Below are 12,036 nucleotides of genomic sequence, written 5' to 3' on the forward strand. Positions count from 1 at the left end.
TAATGCATATCGAAAAAAAAGTTAAAAGAAATTCTTCATCAATTTAGGCCAATATGGTAAAAAATCGCAATAAGCATATATTGATTGGTTTGCGCAAAAGGTATAGCGTCCACAAAATAGGGGATAGATTTATGGCATTTTTAATTTTTTTTTTTACTAGGAATGGCAGTTATCAGCGATTTTTAGCGGGACTGCGACATTGCAGCGGAAAGATCGGACACTTTTTTGGGGACCAGTGACATTTATACAGTAATCAGTGCTATAAAAATGCAATGATTACTGTATAAATGACACAGGCAAAGAAGGGGTTAACACTAGGGGGCAATCAAGGGGTTAAATGTGTTCCCTGGGAGGTGTTTCTAACTGGGGGGGGGGGGGGATTGTTACACTAGAGGAAAAGGGAAATTATGATTCAGCTTAGCTAAAACACGATCTCTCACTTTTTTCCTCACTGACAGATCAGTGGTGTGCTTTGTATACATTGTCACACCACTAATCCGTCTCTCCTGTGAACGATTGGCAGGTCGTGGCGGACCCGCTAATTGGCTCCCGCTGTGTCGCACCCCGCCCCCTAAACTGCATGCACGACATCACGTACAGGTATGTGGTTTTGCGCAACCGGCTGCCCTGTCGCAGTATATGTATGTGGGGCGGTCTGGAGGCGGTTAATGAGACATTAGGAATCTATTAGACCTCTGGTACCACTTCTGTTCATGCAGATTGCAGAGACCGTGCACGATCAGCTGCTCACCTGTCTGCTTCCGTTGGCATTCATCCAACTGAAATTCCTCTTTAGCAAGACCACGAGGAGGATCAAAAGGCAGAAGCAGACTCTGTAGAATCCAGGTGTTCACCAAACACACCAAAAAAAAAAACACCTCAGCTAGTCTGTGGTAATGCTGCAAAGCATATTTTATGGTAAGGCCCTCAGTAGGTTAATGGTTCCAAAGGAAAAAATAGATTTGGTTTCTTCAGTTTGGTTTTTGTCCCTTTTCAGTAACATAAGTTGTTTTGTAAGCCTTAACTAAGCATGTATTATGTGAAAACACTACTGTGCATTGAGAAATGCATTGTTGAATCCTGTGTCCATAACAGAAAAACAATATACATTTACTCCCTTTATGATTAATTTCTCTGTAGTGGTACATTCATTTTTCATATTACACAATAAGACAAATTAAAAGCTTGTGAGCGTACAAGGATGTATCATTTGAAGGTCGTCCTCCCCCTGAATGGTGACGATTTACAGCATCCAGAGGCCATATTTCTTGTGTGACCACAATTTATTTTATGAAGTAATTTATTTATTTATTTCAGCTTTGGCAAGACACAAAAGTTGCATATTTCAAAAAGGTGTCAGGGAAAGTGCTCTGTTTCAAGGTTTTATGTGAGGATTATTTACTGAAGCAGCAGAATTCACAGCTTATATCAGGCAGGGGAGAGAGGACTGGACAAGCATGGTTCATCACTGCAGTTGTTCTCTTGTCCTGTTCTTGGCCAAGGAGGAAATGAATAGCTTTGCTGCAATGATACAAGCTGCCCACAGATGAGAGCAGATATTGGCCATCGCTACCCAATTCATTTTATTTGTGGTCTAAATTTTTGGAACGTTCCATTTACAAGCAAAATATAAATTTTACTATTTTTAATAACATACTTATAAGTGTAAATATACATTTTATTTTCATATTCTACTGGTAACTACACCTTGTTTGAATTTTGGCATACCCCTCCCAGATAGTATGTGAGGCAGGTACAATTTGGGGATTTTTTTTAACCTTACTTTATACAAAACAATTGGGAAAAACAGTCAACCTTAAGTTTTGTGCGCTCTTTTAAAGCCCAAATTGGAACCACGTAAAATATCCATCTATGGAGACACCTGTCTCTGTAGAGCGACATTTGGACATTATCAGACCCTGCTATTATGTTGCTATGTGATATTGTGGCTTTTGCCAAGGGTCTTTCTGATGAAGTAAAAAAAATATTGCACATGCTGCAGCAGCGATGGCAATATTTTAAAGTAATGAAATTGATCTCAAACCTTCAGGTCTTTCTTTAGCAGTGTAGCACATGCACTGGCTAATAACCACAAAGGTTTATAGTTCAGCACTGAGGTTTGTTAGTAAATGGAGGAAAACTCAGTGCTATTAAGTCACCTGGAGCAACAGTTGAATTGCAGTCACTGAAGCCAAAAAATTAAAAACTCTTACAAAACCTTTATGACCACAACAAATGTTGACATTTAACTTGGAGACCAGAATTTTTATGAAATGTTACCAAAAAGACCATCTGTAAAATAGTCCTGCCATCACTTAAATTAAATTTGACAGCACTTAATTGGATACTTGATTTCATACTGGAAACAGATTGCAACTGCTGTTGCATTTACTTGAATGCACATGTTTGTTTCATATCACTAGCTTCAATGTGCTAATACAATCAGTCTGTACTGGGAGTACTTTCCAAAGTTTTCTGGTTTACCTTGTATGTAAATGGCACCTAATACTGTTAGTGCTCTATTGTAAGTTTTCAGAATGTTAGAATTTCTAAGTATATAAATGCTTAAAGCGGAGGTCCAGCCTGGGTGAAAAAAATTTAAGTCAGCAGCTACAAATACTGTAGCTGCTGACTTTTATTATTTGGGTTCTTACCTGTCCAGGGAGCCCGCAATGTCGGAACCCCAGGCGATCTTCGAATCAACTCCTGAGAGCTTTACATTCCTTGTAAGGGAATCTGGCAGTGAAGCCTTTCGGGTTCACAGCTGGTTCCCTACTGCCCATGCGCGAATCGCGCTGCACCTTCTAATTGACCCGGCGGGAGGGGAAGGAGGAGGGGGCCTAACTTCCGGGAGATGGGGGCGCAACCCTGTCTCTGGAAGTGGGAAAGAGGACCTGTCAAAAACAGGTCCCTGTTCCCCTCTCCCCTTAAAAGGTTTCAAATGTGGCACCGGAGGTTGGGGGAGGAAGCGTATAAGCGGAAGTTCCACTTCTAAGTGGAACTCCACTTTAAACAGGAACTGTCTGTTTAAAAAAAAAAAGGTCAGCAGCTACAAATACTGTAGCTGCTGACTTTTAATAAAAAGACACTTATCAGCCCCGGATCCATCGCTGGCCCCGCCTGGGCCAGTTCTTCGCTGGTCTTCGGGTCTGATGCACCATGCTGTGGGAAGCTGGCTGTGACTTCGTGGCTTCACAACCGGCTCCCCTCTGCACATGCATAAGCTGTGCTGGCCACTGTGAATGGTCCCATAGCAGATAGGTGGAACGTCCCTTTTTAGGTGAAGTTCCAATTTAAAGTGGGTCTAAAGACTGAATGTTTTTTACCTTAATGCATTCTATACAGTAAGGTATACTTACCTGAGCCCGATCTCGATCCAGCATGAGCATGTGCACAAGAGTCGTCCTCATTGGCTCAGGCACTGTCATCATTTACAGCCAGCCGGGGGGGGCGCAGAACAACACTCCTTCACATTCCTGGAACATGTGACACGAACTTCCTAGGAAGGAGCTAGGAGGCAAGGGTTACATCACCGCAGCACTGATCAGTGTGTTCTGACAGCGGCACAGTCCCCGCTGTCAAACTTGTGGCTCAGCAGAGGGGGTTCCATCCACCTTGAGCGTGTGGATGGGGGAATCCGTTCATTTTCTTTTCTAATCACCCTGCTGACTTATAAAAAAAAAAAAAGAAAAAAAAATCTATGGCCATCCTTAAGGGAGAGAGAGAAAAAGAAAATTCCAGTGCTGACAGGCAGGAGTGCTTGAATCACAAGATTGACTATACAAAATGACAGATCCTTTGGAATCTAAATTCATTTTATGTTTTTCAACTTCATATATAGCTGCTGATTTGTGGTTTTCCGTTTTAGGGAATTTATTTAACTTTTTTTTTTTTTTTTTTTTTTTAGCATGCCTGTGACCTGATGATGATTTTTTTTTTGGTGCAAGTTACTGTTACTGCTGGCCTAAATGAGTCCATACACTCCTATTAGGAACCCACCTGAGGGTGTAATATACAGAATGTATATACCTTTAGCCCCGCAGTGCAATGTACCTTGCCTCCTGTGCATAAGGACCAGTAAAATAGTACTAAAGTCTCTTAATTTTAACACTAACATTAGTATTAATTACTTTGTACCGTATCTTCAATGTTTTCATTTCCAACACAAAAACTCACTTTTTGGCCTGCCTTCACCAGCAAATCTTTTTTTTTGGAATCCTTTGAAGTGAATATTTGTAGAACAAAGAGGTTTGGGTTGTTTAGATACACAAGCTTAGGAACCGAATCGTCTGTATAACAGGGCCTTCTGGGAAGCTATGTTACACACCTACATAGATACAAATCTAAATGAAATATATTCATAATTGCAATTATTTTACATCTATTAATGGAGATTTCACATAAACTCATAAGGCAACACCTCCTTTCTGCCTTGCATTGTTGTGTTTTTAAAGAGGATGCTAACGCTACAAAGAAAAAAAAAATAAAGGTCAACAGCTAATACTATAGCTGCTTACTTTTAAAATGACATTTGCAAGTCCAGGGATCCATTGCTGTCCTCACCCTGGCCGGTTCTTCACCCAGTCTTCAGGTCTGCTGGCATGTTTACTGTAACGCTTTGCGGCTTTACACTGCACATGTGCGAGCTGCTCTGCGTTTTCTGAATGGCCCCGCAGCTTTCTGGGTCTTGTGATATGTCTCAGACATCTGCGGACAAGGGGAGGTTGCAAACTTCTGCTCAGATTGCATAGGTGATCTGTGCATAAGTAGGAGTGGGTACTAGATATCAGAACTTGGTACCTGCTTTCTAAACAAAAATGTTTACTGTGTAAAATGTAGTAGAGAAGGGAGGGAAGGAGGACTTAAAGTGGAGTTTCTCTTTGGGATAAAGTTCCACTTTATTCATAGAATTTTTTTTTCCATCTCCTACACAGGGCTCTTAATGACAGAATGCATTAAGATAAAAAAAAAAAAAACCTTCTGCCTTTACAACCCCTTTAAGGTAGACTTTCCAACACCTTAATTTTCTGCCTAAAGTTCCACTTTAAGTTACACAGTGTACTTCTGTGCAGGGCTAACTTGCTATAGTGTAAAGATTATGGCTTTAATAAAAAATGTTGCCTGCCTTTCTTTAGTATTGCTGTGTGCCCATCACACCAATCTGTTTTGTTTGCATAATATATTTGCATCTTGTACAGTTTTGCGGTATACTGACAAGGTCTCATGCTAATTGTATCAGTTTGATGTAGGCTTTTCTTGTCATGTTATTATCTCTGTATCCCATGTTGCTAGTGCTACCAAAGCTGTGGCCTTTCCTTAGAAATAGAGATTGATTGCCTTACTATATCTGTGACAAGGACAATAGTTCCTGCTATGTCATTTTTGGTTTGAGCATTCCAGTCTGACTGTATTGATTGCCTGTGCCTACCGGAATGCAGCTGTAATTGGAGGATATGAATTGTTGTCCTGCTAAGGAGGACATAGTAAGGACTGCAAATGGGTAAGGCATTTCCTTGTTTGCCCTGATCCTTGTGCATGATGCTGGACTTGTGTACAGGTGAATGCTTGGAAGCAGATGCTGAGTAAACTTGTATAAGAGGAATGATAAAGCTGTTGCGAAAGCCCTAGTTGTGAAAAAGGAATGATATTTAACCTTTGTCAGTGCAAGGAAACATGAAGATCAGGAGATGGTTAGATTAATACAATTAGGCACACTCAAAACTTTTTTTTTTTAATCAATTCATGTTTAATTGTATGTATAACCTAAACCATTTTTAGATAAAGTAAGGAGGGTTAAAGACCCATCAGGTTTTATTTTTTTTATTTTTTTGCTGTCTGTGGTCCCACTGAGGAGGCGTTCCTTTGCTTTCTGTTATGGTGAGGTAACAGGAAATTAAAGGAAATCTAGCTGAAATAAGGGACTTTCCTCTCTTGGATAACTCACTGGAACATTGATCCCCATTGGTTGACTTACCACTGGTGACAATGCAAAAAGCTTGGATTACCCCTCACCCTTCTGTCTTGGTGACAGTGGTCACAATGACAAATGAAGGGGACTCTCCCTAGCAGGGACACAGGCCTCACTTAAAGGAGAAGTATGGCCAAAAATCTTTTGGCCATACTTCTCTTCCGGGTCACAAGAGTGCACTTAGTTCTACACTCCTGTGACCCAGATTCAGTCCACAGCAGGCTAAAGCCCGCTGTTGGCTGACGTCACAGAGCCGGTTAAGGCTCTGCAGGGATCTTAATATCAACGGGGGATGTCTGACTGGCAGATGACTTAGCCTCTGAGAGCCTAAGCCAGCCTTTCTCACCCCCTCCACAGCCCAGCTCCTCAGTGAGCGCTGTAGGGGCAGAACAGTGAGTTGGCAACTATACTTTGCTCAAGCAACACATGAAATTGTGGTGCAAACAAATGCTAATGCACCATCCACATAAGTTAATCTCTACTCCCCTAGATAAATGTGAAGATACACTTGTGTAGCATAGGTAGTTCATAAAATGTTTATAAAAATCCCCTAAGAGTATTGTACTTTATTAGGCATCTCCACTTGAGACCAGAATGAATCTCTGATATTACAAAAAGGAACACAAGGGATGCCAGCTAAGTGCAACATCAGTGGGTTTATTACAATTAAAAAGCCAAATGCAAACTCTTAGAGATATAAAAATAAAAACGTATCTGCAGCCATGCCTCTATGGATGGGCAACTTGTGACAGCAAACTGTGTGTTGTCAGTGAAGAAACCAACTCCAATGTTCCAGGAAGTGAGGAGAGCCACTGTGGAACACAGGGCAGGATGTAACGCCACACCTAGGGCGGGCTGGTTGCTATAGTAATGCATTTTGAAGCTCCTATTGGCTCCTTTCAGAAGGTTTTTTTACCTTAATGTATAGATACTCTGTGCCTCATGTTTGAATTTAGTACTTCAAGTTCATAAAGCCGGCATGACTTATACCATCCTTGTATTAACCTAAAATGAAAATGTGTATCAACTGTCAACTGACATTTTTGTTCTTTTTATTTCAGGTGGAAGTGGAAGTTGAAGCAATGGACAAGGCTGGAAACTTCATTGGGTGGCTTCATGTGGATGGTGTCAATCTTTCGGTATCTCTGGTGGAACATGCACTGTCAAAGGTCCACTTCACTGCAGAGCGCAGCAACTACTATAAAACTCTCTCGTCTGCTGAAGAGGCTGCCAAACAATTGAAAGAAAAAGTAAGCAGTAGTTTTTTTGTTTTTTCAAATAACTGTGTGTCTTAATGCATTTTAATGCAAGCCTGAACCCTTATATACTTCCTTGGAAAGATCTGGACATTTTTGTATACCTGATGTGGAGGTGGGGTGCAGAGGAGAGAGGGGGATGATTTGGGCTGGGTTTACACATGTCCAGCTGTGATTTGCAGGCCCTGAGTCCGATGTGGTTCTGTTCACCGGTTCAGGTTCGAATTTTTGCCTGAATTGACACCTGAACCGGACCCAAAAATGCACAAGACCTTTTTCAAAAACACATCGCAGCCGTCCTGAACTTGTGTGAGCCGTCTCCATTGAGAGATGGTCGCATTCACATGTTATGCGGATTTTAACCAGTTCCCGACCGGCTCACATATATAAACTGCGGCTGGATAGCACCGCGGGGCTAAACCCCGTACAGGTACGTATTCCCATTTAAGAGGTGCCAGAGGGCACGCACGCCGCTGGCCATACGTGATCGCGCGCACGAGAGGCAGCATGGGGATTTGTGTGTGTAAACACACAAATCCCTGTTCTGTCAGGGGAGTGGAGACATACTTAGTAGGAACAACCGATATGTCTCCTCCCCCAGTCAGTCCTATCCCCATACAGTTAGAACACATCTAGGGAACACACATTTAACCACTTGATCGCCCCCTAGTGTTAACCCCTTCCCTACTAGTGACATTTACACAGTAATCAGTGCATATTTATAGCACTGATCGCTGTATAAACGTCAATGGTCCCAAAAATGTGTCAAAAGTGTCCGGTCTGTCCGTCGCAGTACCGCTAAAAATCTCAGATCACTGCCATTACTAGTAAAAATAAAAATGCCATAAATCTTTCCCAAAATTTGTAGACGCTATAACTTTTGCGCAAACCAATCAATATACGCTTATTGCGTTTTTGTTTTTTACCAAAAATATGTAGAAGAATATATATTGGCCTAAACTGATGAAGAAATGTATTTATTTATTTTAATTGGGAATATTATAGCAAAAAGTAAAAAAATGTTTTTTAAATTGTCACTCTTTTTTTTGTTATAGCACAAAAAAAAAAAAAAAAAAAAAAAAGGGATCAAATACCACCAAAAGAAAGCTCTATTTGTGGGGAAAAAAAGATGCAAATTTTGTTTGGGTACAGCATTGCATGACTGCACAATTATCAGTTAAAGCGACGCAGTGCCAAATTGTAAAAAGTGCTCTGGTCAGGAAGGGGTTAAAATCTTCCGGGGCTGAAGTGGTTAAATACCCTGGATGCTCTCCTGTACATAGCTGCTGGCTGCTCTAGATTGAGCCTGTGCCTGATAATAATGCTTACTTTGCTGCAAATTTGTAGCTTAACCACTTCAGCCCCGGAAGGATTTACCCCCTTCCTGACCAGAGCACTTTTTACAATTCGGCACTGCGTCGCTTTAACTGCTAATTGCGCGGTCATGCAATGCTGTACCTAAACGAAATTTGCGTCCTTTTCTTCCCACAAATAGAGCTTTCTTTTGATGGTATTTGATCACCTCTGCCATTTTTATTTTTTGCGCTATAAACGGAAAAAGACTGAAAATTTTGAAAAAAAATGATATTTTCTACTTTTTGTTATAAAAAAAATCCAATAAACTAAATTTTAGTCATACATTTAGGCCAAAATGTATTCGGCCACATGTCTTTGGTAAAAAAAATGTCAATAAGCGTATATTTATTGGTTTGCGCAAAAGTTATAGCGTCTACAAACTAGGGTACATTTTCTGGAATTCACACAATTTTTAGTTTATGACTGCCTATGTCATTTCTTGAGGTGCTAAAATGGCAGGGCAGTACAAACCCCCCCCCCCCCCCCCCAAATGACCCCATTTTGGAAAGTAGACACCCCAAGGAAATTGCTGAGAGGCATGTTGAGCCCATTGAATATTTATTTTTTTTGTCCCAAGTGATTGAATAATGACAAAAAAAAAAAAAAATTTACAAAAAGTTGTCACTAAATGATATATTGCTCACACAGGCCATGGGCCTATGTGGAATTGCACCCCAAAATACATTCAGCTGCTTCTCCTGAGTATGGGGATACCACATGTGTTGTCACTTTTTGGGAGCCTAGCCGCGTACGGGGCCCCGAAAACCCAGCACCACCTTCAGGATTTCTAAGGGCATACATTTTTGATTTCACTCCTCACTACCTATCACAGTTTTGAAGGCCATAAAATGCCAAGATGGCACAAACCCCCCCCAAATGACCCCATTTTGGAAAGTAGACACCCCAAGCTATTTGCTGAGAGGCATGGTGAGTATTTTGCAGCTCTCATTTGTTTTTGAAAATGAAGAAAGACCAGAGAAAAAAATTTTTTTTTTCTTTTTTCAATTTTCAAAACTTTGTGACAAAAAGTGAGGTCTGCAAAATACTCACTATACCTCTCAGCAAATAGCTTGGGGTGTCTACTTTCCAAAATTGGGTCATTTGGGGGGGTTTTGTGCCACCTGGGCATTCCATGGCCTCCGAAACTGTGATAGGCAGTGAAGAGTGAAATCAAAAATTTACGGCCTTAGAAAGCTGAAGGCGGTGCTTGGTTTTCGGGGTCCCGTGCTCGGCTAGGCTCCCAAAAAGTCTCACACATGTGGTATCCCCATACTCAGGAGAAGCAACAGAATTTATTTTGGGGTGTAATTTCACAAATCCCCATGGCATGTTTGAGCAATATAACATTTAGTGACAACTTTGTGCAAAAAAAAAAAAATTTGTCTCTTTCCCGCAACTTGTGTCACAATATAAAATATTCCATGGACTCGACATGCCTCTCAGCAAATAGCTTGGGGTGTCTACTTTCCAAAATGGGGTCATTTGGGGGGGTTTGAACTGTCCTGGCATTTTATGCACAACATTTAGAAGCTTATGTCACACATCACCCACTCTTCTAACCACTTGAAGACAAAGCCCTTTCTGACACTTTTTGATTACATGAAAAAATTATTTTTTTTGCAAGAAACTTACTTTGAACCCCCAAACATTATATATTATTTTAAAGCAAATGCCCTACAGATTAAAATGGTGGGTGTTTCATTTTTTTTTTTCACACAGTAATTGCGCAGCGATTTTTCAAACGCATTTTTTGTGGAAAAAACACACTTTTTTAAATTTTAATGCACTAAAACACACTATATTGCCCAAATGTTTGATGAAATAAAAAAGATGGTCTTAGGCCGAGTACATGGATAGCAAACATGACATGCTTTAAAATTGCGCACAAACGTGCAGTGGCAACAAAATTAATACATTTTTAAAAGCCTTTAAAAGCCTTTACAGGTTACCACTTTAGATTTACAGAGGAGGTCTACTGCAAAAATTACTGCCCTCGATCTGACCTTCGCGGTGATACCTCACATGCATGGTGCAATTGCTGTTTACATTTGACGCCAGACCGACGCTTGCGTTCGCCTTAGCGCGAGAGCAGGGGGGACAGGGGTGCTTTTTTTTTTTTTTTTTTTTTTTTTTTTTCTTTATTATTTTTTTGCTTTTTTATCTGATTTTTAAACTGTTCCTTTCATTTTTTTTTTTTAAATCATTTTTATTGTTATCTCAGGGAATGTAAATATCCCCTATGATAGCAATAGGTAGTGACAGGTACTCTTTTTTGAAAAAATTGGGGTCTATTAGACCCTAGATCTCTCCTCTGCCCTCAAAGCATCTGACCACACCAAGATCGGTGTGATAAAATGCTTCCCCAATTTCCCAATGGCGCTGTTTACATCCGGCGAAATCTAAGTCATAAAATGCTCGTAGCTTCCGGTTTCTTAGGCCATAGAGATGTTTGGAGCCACTCTGGTCTCTGATCAGCTCTATGGTCAGCTGGCTGAATCACCGGCTGCATTCTCAGGTTCCCTGTTGAGACAGGAGAGCCAGAGAAAAACACGGAAGACGGTGGGGGGGGCATTCCGCATTCCCTCCTACTGCTTGTAAAAGCAGTCTAGAGGCTAATTAGCCGCTAGGATTGCTTTTACATGAAAGCCGACCGCTGGCTAAAAAGAATGATACCAAGATGATACCTAAACCTGCAGGCATCATTCTGGTATAACCACTCAAAGTCGTGAATGGCGTACCTGAAGACAAAAAAATGGTTAACAATAAAGCACAGTAAACGGTAAAGTATAAAAAATTGCATACCTGAAAAGCAAACATGATAAAACATAATAACAATAAAACATTGCAGAACAGAATACAGTAAAAAAGAGCAGAACAATAGAGAGAGAGAGAACAATAAAACGACAACTATTTTTTTTAATTTTTGTTTGTGTTTTTTTTTTTTTTTTTACACTTTTTTTTGTAACTAACTTTTATAACTAACCGGTTCCAGGTTCGGGTCTCTCAAAATGCGATGGCATCTTGGGAGACCCTGTGAAAGTGTGCCTAGTCTGTGCAATGCTGTACCCTACGCTAATACTCAACTAGTGAATGGTAGCGTTCAAAACATTCACCAATGCAAAAACCAGGATTGTCAGGACAGGAGGGACACTAATAGCGGGTATCATGCCTATATCCGCGCTTGCTGCAGACACAACATCTTTTTTGGGGGGGTTCGTTGGGTAGGGGTACTCGGGAGGACATAAAGAAAATGCCTCTCATGCAGCCGACTGCATTTGGTTGGGGATGTGAATGGGGGAAGTACGGGCGCTGCAGAAGCGGTGGGTTCCCAATTAGGATTGGCGAATGCAGCAGGAAGGGCATTATGGGCACGACAGGCCTGTGTTTGTCTTTTTGGTGGCAGCGGGACACTACTTGTGCTTGCCACCTCACCAGCTTGAACTGCACTTATGGGAC

At 41.0% G+C, this 12,036-nt stretch overlaps 1 protein-coding gene across 1 annotated transcript in view; it reads left to right on the forward strand.

Annotated features, from left to right (window-relative positions):
• SND1 (staphylococcal nuclease and tudor domain containing 1) overlaps window positions 1-12,036 on the forward strand; it is a 957,459-nt gene that overhangs the window by 740,863 nt on the left and 204,560 nt on the right. Inside the window, exon 17 of the mRNA XM_073619298.1 lies at window positions 7,030-7,218. Within this exon, the coding sequence (XP_073475399.1) occupies window positions 7,030-7,218 (189 nt within the window). The remainder of the gene's footprint in view (window positions 1-7,029; window positions 7,219-12,036) is intronic.

The sequence above is a fragment of the Aquarana catesbeiana genome, linkage group LG03, assembly GCF_042186555.1.
Source record: "Aquarana catesbeiana isolate 2022-GZ linkage group LG03, ASM4218655v1, whole genome shotgun sequence".
Lineage (NCBI taxonomy): Eukaryota > Metazoa > Chordata > Amphibia > Anura > Ranidae > Aquarana > Aquarana catesbeiana.